The sequence below is a fragment of the Panthera leo genome, chromosome E1, assembly GCF_018350215.1.
Source record: "Panthera leo isolate Ple1 chromosome E1, P.leo_Ple1_pat1.1, whole genome shotgun sequence".
In the NCBI taxonomy this organism is placed as follows: Eukaryota; Metazoa; Chordata; class Mammalia; order Carnivora; family Felidae; genus Panthera; species Panthera leo.
The window spans coordinates 26,455,288-26,480,168 of NC_056692.1; the positions used below are offsets into that span (position 1 = coordinate 26,455,288).

General features: G+C 34.8%; 1 protein-coding gene across 3 annotated transcripts in view; it reads right to left on the minus strand.

Annotated features, from left to right (window-relative positions):
• Nucleotides 1–1,706: 1,706 nt before the first annotated feature.
• Nucleotides 1,707–24,881, minus strand: part of MED13 (mediator complex subunit 13) — a 107,875-nt gene continuing 84,700 nt past the window's right edge. For 2 of the 3 annotated variants that reach the window (XM_042917005.1, XM_042917006.1), the window contains exons 18-30: nt 23,962–24,185; nt 22,354–22,543; nt 20,942–21,398; nt 18,621–18,840; nt 17,587–17,778; nt 17,176–17,399; nt 14,557–14,699; nt 13,942–14,100; nt 13,646–13,831; nt 11,568–11,716; nt 9,054–9,227; nt 6,083–6,183; nt 1,707–5,727 (exon numbers count right to left, since the gene is read on the minus strand). In XM_042917005.1, coding sequence (XP_042772939.1) covers nt 5,595–5,727; nt 6,083–6,183; nt 9,054–9,227; nt 11,568–11,716; nt 13,646–13,831; nt 13,942–14,100; nt 14,557–14,699; nt 17,176–17,399; nt 17,587–17,778; nt 18,621–18,840; nt 20,942–21,398; nt 22,354–22,543; nt 23,962–24,185 — 2,552 coding nt within the window. In that variant the 3' untranslated portion in view covers nt 1,707–5,594. Of the gene's footprint in view, nt 5,728–6,082; nt 6,184–7,523; nt 7,599–9,053; nt 9,228–11,567; nt 11,717–13,645; nt 13,832–13,941; nt 14,101–14,556; nt 14,700–17,175; nt 17,400–17,586; nt 17,779–18,620; nt 18,841–20,941; nt 21,399–22,353; nt 22,544–23,961; nt 24,186–24,881 lie in introns of those variants that run through there. The other variant, XR_006196688.1, reaches the window with a different exon arrangement.

A 24,881-nucleotide genomic window follows, 5' to 3' on the forward strand; every position in this document is an offset into this window, starting at 1 on the left:
CACATTTGTATTTTACAAATTTTTTTTTTTATTTTTAACATTTATTTATTTTTGAGACAGAGAGAGACACAGCATGAACAGGGGAGGGGCAGAGAGAGAGGGGAACACAGAATCGGAAGCAGGCTCCAGGCTCTGAGCCATCAGCCCAGAGCCCGACGCGGGGCTCGAACTCGCGGACCGCGAGATCGTGACCTGAGCCGAAGTCGGACGCTTAACCGACTGAGCCACCCAGGCGCCCCTGTATTTTACAAATTTCTATGTTTTATGTAATCCTTTGAGGTTCACAAAGCTAACATTAGGAAGGAGTGGTTACTATTGTGTTCATATACAAATGAACAACTTGAGACCTCAAGAGGTTCAAAGTTTTGTCTGAAGTCACCAGCTAAAAGGTGGCAAATCTGAGAGCACAAGAATACTCATCTAGTGATTGTTTCTACTAATGTGAAAATAGTCCCAAGTAATTAGATTGTACAGTTTCATTTGAATTTTTGCAGAACTCACACTTCAACTAAGTACTATAGTTTGAGGTATTTATCACAAGAAGTCTATTCAAATATTTCAGTGCCCTATTAATGTGCTAGATGTTGTGCTGGATTCTAGATGCATCAGTAAGCAAAACAGACCCAGTTTCTGCCTTCATGAGGTCATTTAGTAGGATCAAACATTCATACAAACTGTGAAAAACACTGTGAAGGCTCCATACAGATTATTACAATAGAAGTAAAATACTAGGGGGGCACCTGGGTGGTTCAGTTGGTTAAGTGTGACTACTGATTTCAGCTCGGGTCATGACCTCATGGTTCGGGAGTTTGACCCCCTCGGGCTCTGTGCTGACAGTGCAGAGGCTGCTTAGGATTCTCTCTCTCTCTGCCCCTCCCCTACTTGTGCTCTCTCGGATAATAAACTTTAAAAAAGTATATTACTAGGGGACCTAGTCTGAGGCAAGGTTGTATGTGGAAAGTTAAGGCAAAAATAACCATGGGGCTTTCAAAGAATTGAAATGGCCTAAGAGGCAAGGAGGAAAACACAGGAAAAAGCCCATTTTGATTCTTGTGGGGAAGGCAGGGGACAGACCATGTTAAGACTTTCGATATTTAGAGGAAGAAGCAGCCATAAAGGGTTTTAGACTAACAAGATTAAAAAAAAAAAAAAAAAAAAAAAAAAAAAAAATCACAGGTAATACAAACTGTGAGACAGAGAATAACTTAAGAAGGTAGAAGTTCCAACACCATATACCTCCTTTTAAAGGATTATTTTTTAAATTTTGCTGGCAAACACTATTTCAAAATGGACACAATTTTGGGGTTTGTCCTTAGTTTAAGTTTGGACAAAAATATTTAAAATGGCTGCTCATACAATATTTTAATGGAGTGTTCATATCTGAAGACTTTTTTATGTTTCAAAAACATTTATGTGATCAAAAAAGTAGGACTGAGCTAAGCTTTAAATATCTGAAGGTAGCTTTGGACTAGAAAAAGGATACCAAACTGATGAGCCTAAAAGGAGTATGTATGTACACATATAACTTTCCTGTATATTAATCACTAATATGGTTAGAAAAATTTTAATAAAATACTTCAGATGGAGATATTAAAAGTACAATTTTTAGGTTACCCTTTTCAACTTACAACAAAAAATACCACTAATTTTTACTTAAGTTTAAGATGGAAATATTTTTAACAAAATGAGACACCACAATGAAGGCTTCATGAATAATTTATTCCATTTGAAGTTTTGTTTTTTGTTTTTTGTTTTTTTTAAAAAGTATAAACCTTTTCATTTCCTCAATCACAATTTGTACAACTCAGTGTTATGGCATTCGGCAGCAATAGTGTTTGTTCCTTATTCTTTTTTTGTCACATTAAAAAAAAAAAAAAAAAAGCAATTGGACCATATTAAATGTCACTGCTAAACAACAACTTTAAAACGCCCCTTCATAAAGTGACCAAGCTATTTGAGAGAGTTGATGCTGACATGTCCAGTAATGACGTTACAATTTGTAGTTTAAACTCAGTAACTTTAAGGTCCACAAATCCAGTTTACTTTGAAAACTAAAACTATTTTAAAACTTCATGAATACATCAACCTGAGGAGTATCTTAGGTCCCAAATCCAGTTTTTTAATTAATACTCCACAAAAGAGAAAACATATATATGAAAATTTAAACCACAGTTCTGGGCCCATTAAAACACCAAGAAAAACCTAAAGGTTAAGATTTCCAGCTGATTGGGAGTGGGGGAGGAGGGGGTGAGGGACCAAAAAAAATGTATGTCAAAAACATTTTTCTTTAATTTAGACAAACTAAAATCTTAAGAGGAAACCCAGACCAAAACATTACTCATGCAACATTAAATGTATTAATAGACTGGTATGCGATGCCATAGTGGATGAGTAGCAAATTATATGATGCAACAGCATTTAAAAACTTCCTTTTAATGTATTCAATTTGAACATTTTAAATAACGCAACATAGTATTTTGAATATTACAGTATTAACATAGTGCTTGATTAAAGATCTGCAAATCTTTGTAGTAACACATTAAGTTAAAAAATTACCTCAGAAGGTAAATATGAAGACGAAAGGAGAATATTTTAATACAGTAATCTGTGCCATACTGACAATTGAGTACGAATACAGCTGAGGATAATTGACTAAGTAGTAAGAGCTTAATTTTAGTGGTTTAAGAAAAGTTTAGAAAGATTTAAAAATTACAGCTACTTTAAAATTTAAGGATTACATATAAGTACACTTGGTGGCCTTCTGGCCAAACAATAAGGTGTACAGAAATTTATTCATACAGTGTTAATTCACAGTCCTGATAACTGAATGGCTTGCATAAGAAAGTATGGCTAGATGTTTCTCACTGGCTGGAAGCAGACATTATATAACTAATCTTTTTAAATGCCAAAATACTGTACTTCCACCCTGCTTTGTAATGGATAACTGCACAAAAAACAGACATTAGCACTGTAACAAAGAAGTCAATGTGTTGGTGATCAACTGGTATAAAGTATATATTATTTTGCTTACCATTTAAACAAACAAACAAACAAAAAACTACCCATACTTGTCTGTGACAGTATGGTAGTAAGTCAGATCCATCATCCTGCATAAAAGGCTTAACTTTTTGAAATAAGTCTCTTGACCTTTTCTAATGGATATTTAATAATTTTCTATTTAAGTGTGAACTTAAATATGAAGGGAAGAAAAAAATCTTATCAGTAAATCTTATATATTTGGGAACTACTCCCTGTTCCCAGATAAAAAGGAATTGTATACTGGGTTCCTTTCTTTATGGCTCCATATAAAAGAAACTGTCAGGGAATAATTTTTTTAAAATCTATCCTCAAACTGAGGTGTGTTCACTACAAGCTAGTGATATTAAACAACTGAGAATATAGCTTTTATTTTTAAGTCACTACTAAGCTAAGTTTATAAAAAAAAAAAAAAAAAAAAGAGGATACTTTTTATAGATATTCCAAATAAGCATCTTTTTTCCCCTCAAATTTCAGACGTTTTTTTTAAGTATAGAACAAAACATGCCAACATAATCTGTAGTGTGCTAGCATAATTTAAAAATGAATGCAGAGATGTGATCTTTAAATTCTAATTTCAAAAATGCTGACCCTTGGAATTGCATTATAATTTTGAAGAAGTGATTGAAAACCTTTGTCACCAGTTGTGTGTTTTTTATAGAAAAAACAAGACTTGCTAATGTTTAATATACACAATTTGAAGAAGTTATATTGTTTGTAAGAAAGTGATATTTAAGCTAAGCATATAGTATTTACAAAACAAGTTTCAGTAAAAACAAAACAAAACACACCGAATTACAGTTTTGTAAATACAACTGATTTTGTCCTTGTGGAGAATTACTGAATGTACAAATTCAGAATTTTTCTAGACTGCTTCCAAGAAAGATAGGTAGACTTGGTGACTGTGAATTCAAGTCAGCAACACAGGCAGGAAGCTAACTTGGACTCTCTTGTGAGCAGCACTGTAGAAACAACTTTTTAAAGGGGTAAAGCCTGCATAAAAGCATTTATCTTGGCATGTGCAAACAAGAAGGGGAAAAGCTGTATTGAAGGAAGGGGTGAATTAAAGTCCCTAAAATTCAAGTCCCTTCTTTAGGGAGGTGAGATCCTCCTTGGCATATGTCCTGCCTTAATCTGAGCTGTGTTATAGAAAAGTACAGACTCTGGTGTTTGGGACTGCCATCTCCAAACCAAGAAAATTAAATAAATAAAAAAGGCAAAAGGAAACAGGTTAAGTTTAGAAAATGGTTCTTTAACTAGTGGAATAGTCTGAATACCAGAATTCACTGAGAATCTATTTACACCACAGTTTGATTGCACACACACATCCATACATATGCATACTCTCACATACATTCCCAATCTTTAATTTAAAAAACAAAAAAAAGTCAAACAATCAGAGTGACTGTTCTTAAAATAATTTGTAAAATGCCTAGAGCTGGGCTAAATTTCAACCTTATAGCAGATCCTGAAGATAATTTTCATAATTAATATTCCCATGCCTAGATGTGCCACTGTCAAAACTGAAAAAAACATTTAAGCATGTAACATTAAACACCAAAATTAGTTTAAGCATTCAGTAGCAAATGTTTTTCTTGTAAAACTAAGTTTCTTTCACTGGAAATGGCCTGAAATATTAGTCATAGCCCTAAACCATAGTACAAAATATAACTGAAGAATTCTCATTTTATTCTAAGTTAAACCACCCAACAATATCACTTGTATATTGCCATCATGTTATTCTGTAAAGGTGTGATATATAAAATGCTGTAAGACCCGGTACCTTTTCAATTTATAAACACAGTGAACTTCATTACTGTACATGTACTCTGCAACTACAGCTTAGCTGTAAATCCTCCACACACAATGGTATGGACATTATTCCCCCTCTATCCCCATTAAACTGTACATCGAGACAATACAAATTTACTGTCCCACCCACCCCCTTACAAAAAAATAATACTCTAAAAGCAACCCTACTGCAACTTTTTAATTAAGACGATTACATATATTTTAGACCAATTGCTTTAAAGCAAGAAGGCAGTATAAACCTTCTAGGAAAATTTTTATAAAAGAGGTTAAGAAATATAAGACAATTTATACATTTAAAAACTTACAATAAATAAGAGATGCAGGCATTTTTGAATACTAGATACTATAATCCAATACAAGAACATCTTGATGTTCTGAAGCCATATGTTGAAATTCATTGTTCCTCATGTTTCCTCTCCATGCTTTTAATATTCATTTAACATGACTGGGTACTATGGCTCATTACTTTTCACAAATACTGTGACTGGAAAAAAAAGGTTAATTTTGCTACGAAAATGTTATAATACGTTTTGTATGATCAGTCATCATCCTAAAGAGTTCAGTATAGTCAATGAAAAATAGCAGGGTTATAGCCCCTCCCCCCAAGTCAAAACAATATTTGTTGAAGTAATAAGAATTAGACCCCATCACAGATGACTTTCACTGAGAAGATAATTATAACTTAATCTTGCAGTGAAATATCTTTTTTCCTTGTTCTCTTCTTGCACAGTTCCATCCAATGAAGATCACAGCATATTCATAATAAAGTTATATAACTGATTCAGCACCACAAAATGAATTGGGAGACAGGAGCGTCTGTCCTGGATTGCAGGGTCACAGGTTAGCCAGGAGAGTGCATTGTACTGTTCCAAAACAAACCTGAAAAGTAAATAAACTGTTTTAAGTCCTGTATATACTTACACTGTAGATTTTGGAAGCAGTTTCCAATTATGGCATCTAAGATTTAAAGCCACTTTAAAAAACGGTGGAAGGTATGGAAGAGAGAGTCCTTGGGGAAATTAAAGATAAACTAATTTTCAAAAAAAAAGTATTCTCAAAAGTAGATTACACATGCTAGAAAGAAAAGGACTCATTCTGAATGATGTAATTCATCTAGAGATCCAAGGGTACACAACTATAAATTATTGACAAATAGGAGGAAAATACATAAGGATCAACATTATACTCTTTCCAAGTTGCAATGGAGAACCTTTAATGGTAAAAAGAGCTATACCTGAGGACATCTGAAGTCTGATTTGAGTCAAGTGGGTGGGAGTGTTTACTGTGAAGCAGCTCGTCAGATTGCACTGAAGGCACGTGGAGGTGCAAAGAGGCCTAAAAAAACAGGTAATCAGTCAGCCAAATGAAAAAGTTCTGTTGGTTTTACCTTATTTTCCCAAGTTTTCCCAAGGTCTCGTCCTTGATGAAATACATTTTCGACCTATGTAATGAATGGGCACCACTATAAAGATGCTTGTTCTTCTTGTTTAAGTGCGTAATTTATATTCAATCTTAATTTTCCTCAGTTCTATTGTTTTTGAGACCACATAATAATCCCTTCAAAAGTTATTTAATAGTTATTTTAAAAGTTACTTAAAGTTATCTATTTTCTGGGTGCCTGGGTGGCTCAGCTGGCTAAGTGGCCAACTCTTGATTTCAGCTCAGGTCATGGTGTCACGGTTCATGGGATCGAGCCCCAAGTCGGGCTCTGCACTGATGGTGCAGAGCCTGCTTGGGATTCTTCCTCTCCCTCTCTTGCTGCCCCTCCTCTGATCGCTTCTCTCTCTCCCTTTCTCTCTCTCTCTCTCAAAATAAACATTAAAAAAATGAAATAAAAAGTAAAAAAGAAAATAAAGTTATTATCTATTTTCTGCATGTAACATGCCTAGATGTGTCAAGTAAATGTCTAAGGAAGCACTAAACTGATAAACCTGTCTACAGGTTTACACAGAACTTAAGACTATGCACATACACCTAGGTCTAGCACTGAAAAAGTCAGCATATGCAAATATACTACATACAAAGCTACAAATTTTAAATAAAGCTACCTATGGTGGAATTGTAAGCACTCTAATACAGTACATAGAATGCCTTCCTTTGCCCATGCAATTTCATAATGGAGGCTTAGTAACAACTGCCACACCCATTTTGGTATGACAATGAAGAGTGGAAGAAAGGAATGTGGTACTCTTCTTCACATTTCAATTAAAGAAAGTGAATCATTTTGTTTATTGAGTCAATATATTAAGTGTGAAAAAACTATGAGAGATGGAGGTATTGACTGCAGAACACTAGCAGACTTCATTCTGTATAAAGTAAAAGGTACTATTTTATATTTAGGTGATCTCTACAACTGCAATAGATGTATAAACTCTTCTAATATATATTCAAGAATATAACCAAAGAAATGTCTTTAACTGCCCATAACTCTTCATTTGTAAGTTATAGACAAGTCTCATATGACAGATCACTACAGATTAAATGAATATAATCAGTACCAAAATTACCATTTAATTTCTAAGATAAAAAGATTTTTTAAATCATCTAGGGAATAATCTACTATTTTTCTAAGCAAAGAGAAACACATCGGGTGGTTTTATTGCCTATGGTACAGGAAATAAAATGGAATGTATGAAAATAAAAGGTGAACAAAATTATGGTAAATTATGCCTTACCTGGTAATTCAGACCAGAAGTCCTAATCTTGTTACACTGTATCTGAGGGTGAATGCCCACTTTACACTATCCTCTCTGCAAATAAATATTGAGTAGAAAAGAATCTGGATAGTCCCTTGGACTTTTTGTAAAGTGGTGTTTCCTAAAAAAATGTTCCGTGAAACACTAAGGTCATGAATTATTAACTGGTGTTACACAATTGCTTTCTTGTGTATTAAAGTAAATTTGGGAAATAGTAGGTATACAATGTTATTTGCTACTATTTTTCAGAGATTTTAATGTGCACACATGTATTATAACAACAAAAGGGAGCAGAAAGCATGTGTAACATTTCCCAAAGGACCAAAAAACCCTTTGTTTTATAGAAACACCAAGGACTACTATTTTGCAGAAACACACTTGGGAATATGTTCTTGTAATGAGATCTATATAGACCACTGTACATATATTGGAAAGAGAGGAAAATTCATATGATAAAACTTTATTACCTTGGCTGACCTTCCTAAATATATCACCTCATTAATAGTCAATTCAGATCAACAGCTGTTGTATTCTTTATGTGCTACAGAAGTTCATTGCTTAATCTCAAATGTCACGGACTCAATGGTATGTTGGCCAAGGGTATCAAGATTTAATAGCAACAGGCTTAAAAGATACCAAGCCTATTGGTTCAAGTACCCACTAAAAGCATAGCATCCAACTTTTACCCTACAATTAAAAATCAATTGGCAAGAAGTTAGGTTAGTTAGTATGACCTCTGGAATAAAATTGTCAACTTCTGGTGGGCATATATAAGAATAAGTGAATCAGATCTGAATTTCCTATTTTGGAAAAGTAGTAAGCAGAAGCAACAAACTCTGGATAGGACTTTCAAATCTCATTTTACCATTATATGATGTATCTCAACCTTGTTACAGCACTTGCTAATGAACTTGTTTTGATAAAATAAGTCACTATGGGAGTCTTAGTACTTGAAAATGACTTAATAGTTTTAACACAGCAATTTACACAAAGCTAGAAAAAAAATTTTTAAGGAGGTAGTAAGTGGATCTAAATATCAAATATTCTTACAAAATTATGAATCCTTTAATCCCCCAAATACTGAGGCATAACAGAAGTACAGTATGATGTAATTCAAAGAATAACCATATAATCATGAAAGGATCCAGACTGTAATCCTAGTCTACTAACCAATTTATGACTTTAGACAAATGAGTTTTTCTGAACTTTAATATGCTCACCTAGAAAATGAAAAGTTATTAGATTAAAAGTAATAGAAGTTTTCACCCAGCTCTAAACTTCCATATGTGCAGCTGAAAATAATAAGAGCAAGGGTCCCAGAAATATGACTTAAGATTAATTAAAAGTTCAAACTTAGTATCAATTTAAAACGTGGAGCTGTTTCATAATTAGATAACTTCTTTGTGCTCTTGTCATATATTGCAATGCATTTGACCTTAGACACTTCTGTGTTTAAGACTTAAGCCGTCGATTAGTATTATTTAGGAACTGGCATAAAAATGGAAATACCTTAAGAAAAAGGGGACACTGATATTGTGCTTGAGGACATGCTGACCAGAACCAGTCAGGTAACGGACCCGCTTTGGCAGTTGACACAAAGTAACCAAGGGCCAATGGTTGCTGAAGAATATTAGTTACTTCATCATGAGATTCTGTTGAAAGTAGCCGATCAGTACCCTGACCCTTTAAGAGAGAAAAATTAAAAGTGTTAGTTCATTTGATATATACTTGGGCACTATATATACACAATGGCAATCAGTCTCATTATCTTATGATGTCAATTTAGAAAAATACTGAAAGATACTGAAAAAAATCAATTGCTATCTACTTAGTAAGGAGATCATAATTAGTAACAGTACTAAAAGAATGAGCTTTATTTCAAGAGTTTTAAGAGGAAATTAATATGCCAACTGCTTATGCTTGTATCCTTTAGATTAGTCCATGTATTTCTAGATATTTACATTAAGGAAATAGATAAAAAGAAGAAAAAGTGATATGCAAAGGTTCACTGCAACATTACCTATAACAGACCAAAAAAAAGGGGGGGGGGGGGATGCATGGGTGGTTCAATCAGTTAAGTATCTGACTCGTGATTTCAGCTCAGGTTATGATCTCATGGTTCACAGGATCGAGCCCCGTGTTGGGCTCTGTGCTAACAGTGCAGAGCCTGCTTGAGATTCTCTCTCCCTCTCTCTCTGTCCCTCACCTGCTCGCTCGCATGCACACACTTGCTCTCTCTCAAAATAAACTTAAAAATTTTTCATTAAAAAAAAGAAAAAAAAACTTAAATGTCCAACATTTTGGGAATGACATAACAAATTATGGGAAAACAAGGTTAAAAAACTTATTATACTTATTTATACATATTGGAAGCTGTAACATAAATACATGTGAAAGGGAATTTGCTACAAGTACATATGGTTTTCTTAAAGTGATGAAATTACTGGTGCTTTTCCACACACACACACACACACACACACACACACACACACACACATTTTAATACTCTCACTGTTTTTTTAGTTTTTTGTTTTTTTTTTTTTTTAATTAATCTCTGCACCCTCCTTGGGGCTGAAACTTACAACCCCAAGATCAAAAGTTGCATGCTCTCCCAACTGAGCCAGTCAGGTGCCCCAATGATCTTACTTCTTTCCAGTTAAAAACAAAACGAAAGGATACAAGGTAAGATGGGGCAAAGATCCTTCCTTATTTTAAAAAGTCAGGCTCTAAAGAATAAACAAATAGGCAGGTTCTAAACATATGCATACTATTATAATCAAATAAAAACTATATTTAATTTCACTCAAATAAAGATGTTACTCAAATGAAGCCCAATCAGTTTTGAATTCAAATAGAAGAACAAGACAGCTGCTTCCCAACACTAAACACTAAAAATTAGGATGGAGGGAAGAAGATAGTGTTTTTCCTATTCTTATGAGAAAATTAATATTTCTATTATGTTCCTCCTCACAGCCCTGATACAAATGGCAGATTAGAGCATATACTATAATCCTCAAATAATCTGGTCTAGCCATACCTGATTAGAAGCTATGGTGAGTGGTCGAAGGACTAAAGCCAAGAAAACATGAAGTCAGGGACAGCAGAGCCTTAGAGACTCTGTTTATAATATATCATTCAACATTATCAACAATAGCCAAGCTATGGCAAGAGCCCAAATATCCATCGACTGATGAATGAATAAAGAAGATGTGGTACATATACACAATGGAATATTAGTCATCAAAAAGAATGAAATCTTGCCATTTCCAACGATGTGGATGGAGCTAGACTGTATCATGCTAAGCAAAATAAGTCAGAGAAAGAGAAATACCATAGGATTTCACTCATATGTGGAATTTAAGAAACAAAACAGATGACGGGGCGCCTGGGTGGCTCAGTGGGTTAAACATCCAACTTCAGCTCAGGTCATGATCTCACAGTTCATGGGTTCAAGCCCTGTATCGGGCTCTGTGCTGACAGCTCAGAGCCTGGAGCCTGCTTCGGAGTCTGTATTTCCCTCTCTCTTCGGCCCCTTCCCTGCTTGCACTCTGTCTCTCTCTCTCTCTCTTAAAAATAAACATTTAAAAAAAAAAAAAGATGAAAATATGGGAGGGGGGAAAAAGAGAGAAAGGGAAACAAACCATAATAGACACTTTTTTTTTTTAAATAGACTCTTAACAATAGAGAACAAACTGACGGCTGATGGAGGGAGGTGGATGGGGGGATGGGCTGGATGGGTGATGAGTACACTTGATATGAGGAGCACTACGTGTTGTATGTAAGTGATGAACCACTGAATTCTACTCCTGAAACCCATACTGCACTGTATGTTAACTAGAATTTAAATAAGAATTTGAAGAAAAAATATGCGATTCAGGTATTAACATCTGTAAGACAAAAGTGCATGCAGGTACTGTAATTCTCACTTCTTGTTAATTTCCAAGGAAAAAATAGTGTTCTATTTATCAATCCGTTACTAAGTTAATGAATGACATTTAGATTAAGCTTTCATAACAGGGTTACCTTGCCAGCATCACCTCCATGGGGGTAATGAGATCCTGGAGAATGTACAGGAGACCCCGTTGGAGATGCAGGAAGAATATTAATGATATCAGGGTCAAGATCATCTCCTGTGTCTAACAAATCAAAGATACCCATTCCATCCGCTCCATCTATATAGGAGAAAGAAAAATAAATAAATATTCCATTTTTCACATCCCATGGTCACTTGCAGAAGAGGGTTAAAATAAATTAATGAATTTTAATAAAAATGGGTTAATTAACATCTATTTAATGCCTACTATGTGATAGGTATTGTTCTAGAAGCCATATAAACAACTATACATTATACACAAGCATGTGGTAGTGTGAATAATGCCCTCCCCCAAAGATGTCCACATCCTAATCCCAGGAATGTGTGAATATGTTACCATAAAGAACTTTGCAGATGTGATCAAGCTAAGGATCTTGAGATGGGGAGATTATTCTGGATTATCCAGGTGGGTCCAATGTAATCACAAGGGTCCTAATAAGAGGGAGGCAGTAGGGTTAGAGTCAGTGAAGGACGTATGATGCTATGCTGCTGCTGCTGCTGCTGAAGATGGAAGACAAGAGGTGCAGGTGGTCTCTAGATGTCGGCAAAGAAACAGATTCTCTCAGAGCCTCCAGACAGAATCAACCTTGCAGACACCCTGACTTTAGCCCACTTAAGACTGATTTCAGACTTTTGACCTCCAGAACTATAAGAAAATAAATGTGTGTTGTTTAAAGATACTAAGCATGTGTTAATTTGTTACAACAGCAACAGTAAAATAATACAAAACAGCATGCTTGGAATGAAAATATATTTAAAATGGGACTATGCACAATTAATACTCTAGTTCTTTATTAAATAAAATATTCAAGTTATTGTATAACACATTAAAAGAAGAGAATATTAAATAGTCCCTACTTGTGACTTTAGAGATGTGCCGTGTTCTAAGGTAATTCAGGGCAACAATGGAATATCATTTATTTTCTCTTCTACTAAAATGTAATCTATTAAGTTCATCTACAAAAGCTATATCCCTACTATGGCAGTTTATATAAATTACTATATTATTTTGGCAAATCAATTTATAAAGGAATATAAAATGTGCCACAAAGTCTATTGTCTATGTACAGGTAAACAGCACAGGCAAAAACCTATACAAACATTTTATGATCAATGTTGCCTTTTAAAATAAGTAAATATTTTTGAGACAATTCATAGCACTAGTTCCAGTATCAATAAAGTAGAAGAATGGTTGTATTAGTTTCTTGTTGCTACTTTAACCAATTACCACAAGCTTTTTTTAATGTTTTATTTATTTTTGAGAGAGTGCAGGTGGGGGAGGGGCAGAGAGAGGGGGGACAGAGGATTTGAAGTGGGCTCTGCGCTGAGAGCTGCAAACCCAATGTGAGGCTTGAACTCACGAACCTCATGATCATGACTGAGCTGAAGTCAGATGCCCAACTGACTGAGCTACCCAGGTGCCCCACCACACACTTAATGACTTAAAAAAACATATCTTAATTCTCTACAGTTCTGGGGGCCAGAAATTCAAAATCAGTTTTACTGGGCTGAAATCAAAGTACTGGTTATTAGGCCAAAATCAAGGTACCAGGAGGTCTATTCTCTTTCTGGAGGCTCTAGGGGAAAGCTTTTCTTGTCTTTTCCAGCATCTAGAACTATATTCCTTGCATTCCTTGGCTCATAGCCCCTTCTTTCATCTTCAAGGTCAGCAGCATAGCATCATTTCTGACTTTGCTTCTCTCTGTTTCCATCACATGGCCTTCTTCTTTTTTGTGTATAATCAAACGTCCCTCTGCCTCCTTCTTGTAAAGATACACGTGATTGCATTTAGGGCCCACCTGCATAACCCAGGATAACCTCTTCATCTCAAGATCTTTAACTTAATCACACATGTAAAGTCTTTTATGGTCATATAAAGTAACATTCACAGGTTTCATAAACACTTATAGGATGCGGATAGGTTTGGGGAGGAACTCTTCAGATGAATTAGCCACAATCATCAAGACTTACTTTATATTTGCAAACCTTTAAAGAACAATTCACCTACCATTGTTGGGATTAAAAGCTAAGTCCAAATTTTCAGTGGTATAAGTAGCTGAAGCTACTTGCACAGAAGCAGAAGTAGGGAACACAAGTATATGAGTACATGATGTGTCCTGTGGGGTATTTAGCTGAGATGTCTGCATGTTTAGAGTAGTACTTCTTCCAAATACAGAACCAGTTGACACAGAATCTGAAAAGAGAATTTTTTTTCTTTCAATAATAGAAGAATCAATTTTATATGATATTTAGAAGTGCAAGTGCATGAAGAATTAAATCGGATATAAACTAAGGATAGCTAACCTGGCATAATAACAAAAGAGCCTTGGGGTTCCATTGCTACCAAGCAAGCACTGAGAATGCTGGGAGAGTCTGCAGCAGATATACCACACATTCTACACATGTCCTTGAGCCTTTTACTTAGAGACTGCAAGTTTCGACGACTCAGCAAACTGCTCCAATCTGTGGGTATCAACAGTAAAAATATAACATCCAAAGTAACAGCATTGTTAACACTCTGTAGAACCAAAGTTAAAACATAATGGTTTTTAAGTTACTGCATTCCTCAAATAGGAATCATCATCAAACCAAAAATCTTGCTGATGTTACTCAACATCATATTTTAATATAGGTCAACATCAACTGATCTGTTAAATAGGGGATGAGCTGCAATAATGGGCAAAAAGAGGAAAAAATGGAAGACAAAAAATAAGGACAGTAGTAATAACACTGCCATTAAGTCAAAACAAAGTAAAATGTCCTTTCAAAATTGGAATTAGGCCATTTGTGAACTAGACATTTGTGATTCCTCTTTGAAAACAAAACAACTAGTTTTATAACCTCTGAATTTTATTCAGTACATTTACACAGATGTAGTCTGAACAGTGTATGAATTAACAATCAAAAGCACAATTTTACCTTTCAATTCTCCATGACCAATCCTTCCTAAGCGGCCAATTACAACTCTCCATGGTAATGAGCTCATCTGTACAAGTCCTAAGCACCACTCCCAAAGTTTCTGTAAACCAAACCTTCTAGCAGATCCTTTTTTCCGACGAGCCCTATTGTACAGAATACAAGAGACAATTAAATATTTCTAAAATTCATGACATTTTAAAAGAGCTCAAATTTGTGAAAAACTGGTCCCTTAATTTTAATGCTTGACACTTTCTACATAGTCCTAAGCAAGAATATACATAAAATCATAGGTTATGCTAGTTTGTGTCTTTATAATACACATTAAAATATTTTAATTTTTTTTTAAATGTTTATTTCCGAGACAGAGACAGAGCATGAGTGGGGGAGGGGCAGAGAGAGAGGGAGACACAGAATCTGAAGCAGGCTCCAGGCTCTGAGCTGTCAGCACAGAGCCTGATGCGGGGCTCGAACTCACAAACCGTGAGATCATGACCTGAGCCGAAGTTGGTCACTCAACCGACTGAGCCACCCAGACGCCCCAACACATTAAAATATTTAACTTTTAAAATGAAAAATTGTTCACAAACCATCAAAATTCACCAGAAACACTGCTCTACACCAGAGATTGTCAAACTTTTTCTCTAAAGGGCCAATATATTAAGCTTTGCAGGCCAGGCCATCAAGATTCTGTTGCAACAATAACTGCTGTTGCAGCATGAACGCAGTCCTTCAGAATACCTAACCACACAGGTGTGACCAGATTTGGCCCAAAGGCTGTGGTTTGCTAACCCTTGCTTCATACTTTAAGTTGAAGAATATCAAACAAAACACTATGTTTCTCAGACCAAACAACACTGTTGGGTTTTCTGCATATAAGTCCTTTATTAGGCAAGTACGTAACATAAGCACTCTTGGCTGAGCAACGATTGACTAAGTACTTAACACATAACAAGCATTATGTGCAATTTACATGTTACACCTCATTTCAGCCTAACAACCCTATGAGGCAGATAAAATTATTCTCCCAATCTTACAGAGAAGCTGAAGCTTAGCTGGCTAAAGTAGTTTTCTCAAGATCACATAGCCAGTAAGTGGCAGTGTCGGGATTTGAACCCAGATCTCTAAAACTCTAGAGTTGGACCTTTCTACTTCAGTGAAATGGCAATACTATCTTTGTACTGGAAAGGTGATATTTTTCTTTCTCTATTCTTTCTCAACCTTCACAGATAAGCATACTATTTCCAAAGCTCACTAACTTAGCATTTAAAAAAAATCAAACTTATGGGGTGCCTGGGTGGCTCAGTTGGTTAAGTGTTTGACTCTGGATTTTAGCTCAGGTCATGATCTCATGGTTCGTGGGTATGAGCCCTGCACTGGGCTCTGCATTGACAGAATGCAGCCTGCTTGGGAATCTCTCTCCCTCTCTCTGCCCCTCCCCGATTTGTGCCCCCTCTCTCACTCCCTTTCTCAAAAATAAGTAAATAAACTTAAAATAAATAAATAAATAATAAAAACTGTGTCAAGGAAATAAGGTATGAAGTACTTCTCTAAGGTTTATTAAAAATAGCCAATAAAACATTATAATAATATAAAATTAATGTTTCTATATTTCATTTCTTCAGCATCACTATAATCTAATAGTCATTAAATATTTCTGTATATAACCAATTTCTGAACTTAAAGAAACTGAACCTTCATATAATAAAAAAAATAATAAAGGATAGAACCAAACCTCAAAATTTTTTGAAAATTACTTCATGGACTTGCCTTTCAGGTTCTCTTAGTCCATGTTCACTAGCCTTGAAATATATTACTAGAAATGTCTATTAACTTATAACTTAATATGAGGCTTACCTGTTGTGATCTATTACTTACAACCTTCAGAAATAACTAGCCATGATACCTAATTACTACCAAGAATTATTCTAAAAATAAGGCCACCATTTTCAAAAGACACTCCAATATTTAATTTAAAAGGCAAAATTTTCAGTCAACAATTTTAGTAAATGAAGTTAATGCAGCTAATTAGGGACTATATTTTAGATGGCACATGAGAGAAATAAATGTCCTAGGATGCTTTACTAGATTTTTTTTTTTTTTTAAATTGCAGAGGCTCTCTCATTCCATGCTTCAAAGTTTTTTAGGCTAAAATCATTGTGTCAAGCCTTATTACATAGAATTTAGGTACTTTACTCTCTTCTATGTAACAAAAATCAAAATTATTTTTTTTCCATTTTTTTTAATATTTATTTTTTCAGACAGAGACAGAACATGAGCGGGGGAGGGGCAGAGAGAGAGGGAGACATAGAATCCGAAGCAGGCTCCTGGCTCTAAGCTGTTAGCACAGAGCCTGATGCGGGGCTCGATCTCAAACCACGAACCATGAGATCATGACCTGAGCCAAAGTCTGACACCTCTCAAAATTTTTTCTAATACTCCTAAATTATACAATATATTACCTACCAAAAAAAAAAAAAAAAAGTATCACCCACAATTCCAAAACTTAATGATATAACCTTCCAATTTTCTATTTTTCTATTCATTAATAATGAAATATAGTGTGTGTGAGAGTATTTTTAAATGGATGATCTAATGATACACTTAAGGAAACAGAAGTACCTATTCGGGACATCGATGTTAATGATACAAGTTTCTAAAAGTTCTCCATACAGATCTGTGCAAGATGCAAGAATCCATCTTTGATCATGTGATAAACAGTAGCCCACGAAAAGAACATTGTATTTCTGTCCAGCTTCTCCAAATGTTTCTCCTAGCTCTGTCTGTTTATCCTTCACTGGAGCCAGAATAAAAGGTGGTGTATAAAGTCGAATACACTCTGGTCTCTGTAAAATAAAAAATTAAGGTACTATTGGTACTATGCAATCCTAAAAATCTTTTACTGAAAATGTGATATCTCTATTCAATTATAAGATAATTGGAAAATGAGAAATAAACAGAGGATTGTAGTTTTGTATAAAATCATAAAATGTATAATCATTCAATAATTTTGGTCACAGAAAACATACTTACATCAGGACTTTTAAGAGCAGTTTCCATGGCTAAACCTGGACCAAAGCCAGTCAATGTTTTCACGTTGGTTGATGTTGGAAGTGGTCTCCGACACTGGGTAAAGGCCGAAAAAGCCAGGGATTTTAAATGCTGGGTATATATTTGTCTATCTTCGTGCTTCACAGGTTGCAACAGGTACTGACAAGGAACAATCTAAGAATTATAAGCAAATATTACAAAGTTAAACTTGTAAAAATAAAAATAAAAAGAACTGTGGGTCTAAATCTCTAAAAACTTTTACCAGAAAATTTAAATAAAACCTAATTAAAACTATAATCTAAAGAATTATATTTTATTACATAGGTTTTTAATAATTTTACTAACAGGTTATATAAAAACTTTAAAATTTCTACACAGCAGTTATATTAATACTGCCATTGATTAGTTCTGTTATAGTCTATAAAGAAATAATTCAAAATATCTGTAAAAAAGTTAATATCATTATTTACTACTTTTACTTGAAATCTGTCTTATTTAGAATTCTAGTTTATATAGGCCCATACTCTAGGGGTGTCTGGGTGGCTCAGTCGGTTAGATGTCCGACTTTGGCTCAGGTCATGATCTCGTGGTTCATGAGTTTGAGCCCCACGTTGGGCTCTGTGCTGACAGCTCTGAGCCTGGAGACTGCTTCAGATTCTGTGTCTCCCTCTCTCTCAACGAAATAAACGTAAAAAGAAAAAAGAAAAATTATATAGGCCCATGCTCTAGTCTTCTATTTAAGCATATGAATTTAAAAATTAGTTTATAAAAGCAACACAAGAGAAATATTTAATGTACTTAAATGCAATCTTTTTATCCTCTATTAATGTGATATGACTGTAAAATTTATCTTCATAAACTCCCGAAAATTTCTATCATAATATCACTTAAAGTAAAATATAATAGAACCTGGTTTTTAAAAAAAATTAATTTGGATACAGAATAGTATTTTTGAAACTTCTATCTACATCAAATTGTTTTATATAAATTTAATTTGCAACATTTACCATTCTTACCTGTACAGAAACAGTACTCTTAATATGAGGAGGAAGAGTCTGGACCATTTCCAGAAAGCATCGAAGTAGCCCCAAAGTCCATACATTAGAAGAATTAGTGCTCTCGTCTTTATTTTCATAGGTAAAAGGATCAATTATATAAACGACAATTGCAGGTGGATAAGTGATTGCATGTGAATCACCATCTGTGGGGATGCCCACTTTATCCCGATCCATCGTGCTAAAATTTAAGGTAGAAATATACAGTTAGGAAAAAAAGTTGTACTGTACCTTTTTTGAGGTAGTATCAAAAGCAGGTTCTTTCCCCTCTCCGTGCCCCAAGGAGAAAAGAGTAGTTTATTAGGAAACGTAACACAGGATTACAGAGAATACATGTTGTGTGATATTCCCATTCTCTTCTGTGTGTTCTAGAAAAGGCTCACCACCCCACAGCTGCCACCTGAGTGTGCACTGGGAAAGTCACAGAAGACTTCAAGTCATCAGTGTTAACTACCTCCTTCCTTCCTTGAATCTCCTAGCAGACATGTATATACCTAAAGTTTTTACATTCTGGAACTGCCCAGTCATCTAGAACTCAACTTCCCGCAAATAAAACATTTTCACAAAACTTTAAAAAATTCATTTGTCTTTGTTATAACCTTTTAAAGCACTTGAGCACTACATTTTCACTCACAAAACTTGCCAAGTTACTTCTTGAACAGCTTTACAACAAGTAGACTTATAATTTCGCTACTCTAAACAATGTTCTTCTTTGGAAAATTAGTCCTATAGATAATTACTCCCATCAAGTTGGTTCAGTTTAACACACTAGTTTCTAAAGAGGCCTAGTACATATAGTTAATAACTACAGGGAATAGATGATTTAAAAAGTAGATCCAGAAGGTGAAAGTGTTTTAGCCAATATATATTTTTTTAAACATCAGGGTATACCTCAGAACACTTCAGTGACAAAAATATTTGGTCTTACTAAGGAATCCTCTTGATCCCTAAATACTTTATCCTCTCCCTTTTTTCTGGTGGTGTCAGAGAGCCTGTCTAAAAATTAAGGGACATCTCTTTCTTACCAAAGAGAATAGTAAAACATTGTGCACACAATTTCATGGTATACAAAGACGCTTGCATTAAGAGGTCTTGAATTAAAAAAGGGAAAAGTATTCCTAAAACCACAGAATATCAGAAATGCCAGAGCGCTTAGTGCTTTAGTGAGAAATCTGAGACAAAGGGAAGTTAAATGGGCTGCTGAAAATCACAAAGCACAGCTAGACCAGAAAGGAACCAGGTTTTCAAACTTAGTCAATGTTCTATTACATTTTTAGACTATACTAATCCACTTCACACTTCATAATTTTAATGGTGAACAAGCTTCGTTCTTTGATGGTGATACGATTTTTTAAAAACCCCAAATCTATTTAGATATTCAAGATGAATGGATCCATCTAGGTAATTAATGTTTTGTTTTTACTTACATAAATGAGTTTTTTAACTTTGAGCCAAATGCATCTAGGTAGCTGAAAGATTATTACCAAGCTCCGGCTAACCTAATCTATAAATCAAAAGGAAGCTCATTCAAAACCTTCATAAAAGGAATAGAGAGCTGCCATCATCATTGTTGTCACTATAAATAACTCATATGTTTGGAAAACACTGTATAAAGCACTTAATGTACATTATACGCTACTGCTCCCATTTTACATTAAAGAAACATGCTCAGAAATTTAGACAACTTTCCTAAAGTAAGACAGCCAGAAAATGGCAGAGCTAAGATTCAAATCTTGGTTATGACTCTTAATAAGTTCTGAACAGACTAGTTCAATAGGAACTACTATATCATTGGGAGTGATTTGCAAAGGCAAATCTACTTGACAATTATGTCACAGAAGAGATTCAAAACATCACAGGACAGTTGACCTAAATGGTTTTCAAGGTCTTAATTCCCACACTGAGATTTTAGGATGCTATGATAAAGGCTTTATGAAGTCTGCATTATAATTTTTTTTAATGTTTATTTCAGAAAGAGAGACAGCATGCATGCAAGCAGTGGGGGGGTAGAAAGAGAGGAAGACAGAAAATCTGAAGCAGGCTCCATGCTGACGGCACAAAACCAGACATGGGGCTCAAACCTACAAACAGTGAGATCATGACCCGAGCTAAAGTTGGACACTCAACTGACTGAGCCACCCAGGCACCCCTGCATCATACTTTTATAAGTAAAATAATCAACGTAACAAAAACTAAAATTTCAAGGATAAGACCAAAAAATTCTGTGTTCATTCACAATGTATTTACATTTCTGTGAAGAATAGTATATTTAAAAAAGGTACCTTTCAGACACATCAGGATGTGGCTGAGTGGGAAGTGAAGATGATTCTCCAGAAATCCCAGCTGTTTGTAGAGCTGATGACTGTTGCCCTCCTAGCTGGCCATTCTGAACTGTACTCGCTTGTGTAGACATGGATCCTGTAGCACTACTGTTCATACTGCCAAAGGGTGGAAATGAGGGTAGTTTATTTGATGGTACTCCACTACTCAAGTTGGAGGATGATGAAGTTGAAGTTGTGGTCAAAGTTGAATTAGCTGTGGCAACTGAAGAAGACATGGCAACACCTGAAGTCATTGTCATAGTGCTACTTGCTGCAGATGCTAGGGTGGCAGATGGAGTATTAGCATTTCCAGTATTTGTCATCTGAGGTGGAGTAATCAAAGATTGACTTGTAGGGGCAACTAAATTTGGCTGGGAGAGTAGAGAGCTGTCCAAAGGCTGGGAAGCAAGATAAGGACCTAAAGATAATAAAAACAGGCAGTATATTTAATTCTTTATTTTACTGATTGGTTCTTTTTTTATTCTACTATGTGAATAATTATCTAGTTGATGCTTTTTTAAATCACCCTCCCTTAGTTACTTGCTAGCAGTGTAGCAGATATAAGCTTTTTATTTCCCCCCAGAAACTGAAGAAACAAATTTTAAATGGAATTGAAAAAGCCAGCATTTTCATACAAAATCAAGAAATGGTTCCTATGAAAGTATAACAAAATTATATTTACTAGGCATAATTAATTAGATGAAAATAATATCAAGCAAATTTTCATCAAACCATTCAAAGGGTTCCTAATATTGAGTGAATTGGGAGCTAACTAGATATAAATAAAATAGAAAATGTTATTATGGGATTCATATTATCAGGATGTCTAATAAGGGTCAATATTTTGGTTCTGTGTTTCCTTGGATTAAGTCTAAAGTAAGTCCATTGATATTTATTTAATTCAATGTTAATTCAAGGGTGTTAAAAGCCGTCTTAAATAGATGTCATTTTCTTAGTTCAACAAAGAACTGTTTCTTGGTGTTGTAGAGGTAACAACAAGTCATTTTACCTCTAAACCAATAACAAATCTTAATGTTAATAAGCTTAAATAAAAACACAAATTCATCAGATCCAAAAGAAGCAAAGGAAATTGTTTATACCCTCAATTTCTTCTTACCTGATAGAATCCCTATTTTGGGAATCAGCAAACTTTCTCTGTAAAGGGTCAGACAGTAAATATTTTGGGTTTTGTGGGTCTCACAGTCTCTGTCACAACTATTCAGCTCTGATGTTATAGCACAAAAGCAGCCAAACAATATGTAAACAAATGAGCATGGCTGGGTTCCAATAAAATTTTATTTACAAAAACAGCTAATACACTAAAGCTACACTTTGCTACCACTGATCTTATAAAATAAATGCAAATTTAATACCTAAGTCATATCTGCAGACTTGTGCATAAAGCTTGAGTTTAGAAAATGCTTCATTGTTACCATCAGCTGCCTGAGAGAACCATTCTGCTACCAACTTTTCTGATAGTTTCTTTGATGCAGTAGATCCAACTCTCATGATCCCATCTGTCAACAGTCGAGAAATAGGTCTATGCTGACCTAGTCGACAGGACTAGAGATATACATAAAGAAAACAGAATTAGTGAATTTATTATAGTATTTGAGTACATGTTATAAATAAAGCATTTATTTTTACTTATTTTTAAAAATATCTCTTACATATTTTAAATAATCATTTATTCATTTATTTTTATGTAATCTCTACACCCAACATGGGGCTCCAACTCACAAGCCCAAGATCAAGAACCACATGCTCTAACAACTGAGCTAGCTAGGAGCCCCAAGCATTTAAGTTATTTAAAGTAAGCTTTATAATTTATAATTAACATTTGGAATAAAAATATCAAGAGTGAAACGGTACATCTTTTTCTCTTTCACATGAGAAATCCAAATTAAACTATCTCCAATGAAATAAAACACCTAGATAAGAATGGCACAAGAAGCATAGTTTGAAGATTGAAAACTTGCAGAATACAGATATAACTGAGCATAAAAATGCACATATATCCCAGTCAAATCAAAATAAAAACTGTATATACATTATGAATTTGCCAGCTCTCCCTCCAATTCTATGGGCCACTGATGTCTATTACAAGAAGCCCAATATCAAATAAGTTTGTAACACTAAATTAAGAAAATATAGAGAGGATTTCTTTACTCTTAAGACTTTCAAAGGCTTTAATAATCTAATATGAATAGTGAATCTCTAAAAAAGTAATATAAAGCATAATGTTTCCCCAGAGCTATTTAATCATGGAACTTTTGTCTGGAGAGACTTTGCAGAACAAGTAACACTCTTTGGGAAATAATTATTTCCCAAACACACTACAGATGACCTGCAATTAAATGGAACATTTATAAGGAACTAAACTAACACAAACTAACAATTCAGATTGTCAAATTAAATTTTAAGGACTGGATTTCCAACATTTGTAGGAAAAGAAAGGTATAATCAAGTAAGGCTTTATGTCCTGTACCACTTAAAATTTGTAATCACTGCACTCATGATGGCTACAACATGAGAATTATAACTTTAAGAAGATCAGTCAAGAATTTCAAAAAAAAATAATGATCATAGAGAAATCTAGCACAGCTTTATTTTATGAAAGTGAGGCCTAGTGTCAGTACCTGAGGTCCTAGAGAATCAGGACTAGAATTTTCATAAATGTAATTTTTTTCCTGGCTATTTAATACTACCCTTTGTTTCAGAAAAAAGATGATCATAAAAGGTACATATATGCCCTTGAAGGTTTTTCCCCAATACAGCAATTTCTACTGTGACACATGGCACACATATCCAACAAAGGGTCCCGGTCTAATGCTGTGAAGAATATAACTGGCTAGTATGAAAACTACACAACTAGTCTCACATCATTATTATTCTGTACAATCAACTGAACTGCCCAGTACATTTCATATATAAACATACAAATTATAGTCTTAAAATGCTACCTCTTTTTAAACACCTACCTCATATATTGCAGTGAGGTCTCTAAAAAAGCTTTTGGCTCCATTTAACAAGGCTTCATTTTCTGGACATAGTACAACATAGGCTATATCTCTTTGAGATCCATAGGGTTCCAGCATAAGTCTCTCCCAATAAGGGAGTGCAAATGGAGAAAGCACCAGAAAATCATAATCATAACCCAACAAAAACGTAGGGATTGGCAGTGGTTCTGGGGATTCATCAGTTCCTAAATAAGAAAATCAGATTTTAAGAAAACATTTTACAGCAGTTACATGTCTTTTTTTTTTTTTTTAATGTTTATTCATTTTTGAGACTGAGAGAGAGAGAGAGAGAACACATGAGCATGTGTGCAGGTGGGGGAGGGGAAGAGAGAGATGGGGACAGAGGATCTGAAGTGGGCTCTGTGCTGACAGCAGCGAGCCCAATGTAGGACTTGAACTCACGAACTGTGAGATCATGACCTGAGCTGAAGTCGGATGCTCAAATAAGACACCCAGGTGCCTCTGTCTTCTTTTTTATTTAAATGTCAAAATTACTGAAGTCATTATTAGAAGTAATTAAAGACAAAAACATGTAAAGCCAATGACTGAGACGCGTCCACAGTTAGGCATTTGCTAAATGGTCTTTATAAAACATATGATTTATACCTCATTTAAATGTAAATCCATTGGAGCACCTGGGTGGCTCAGTTGGTTGAGCTTCTGACTTCAGCTCAGGTCAAGATCTGCTGGTTCACGTTTGAGCCGCACATGGGGATCTCTGCTGTCAGTACAGAGCCCTATTCAGATCCTGTCCTCCCTCCTTCTCTCTGCCCCTCCCCCACTAAAGCTCATACACTCTCTCTCAAAAACAAATAAAGTTAAAAAAAATAAGTGTAAAAAAATTAATTTAGAATGAAAAAAGAAGTACAAAAGAAAACATG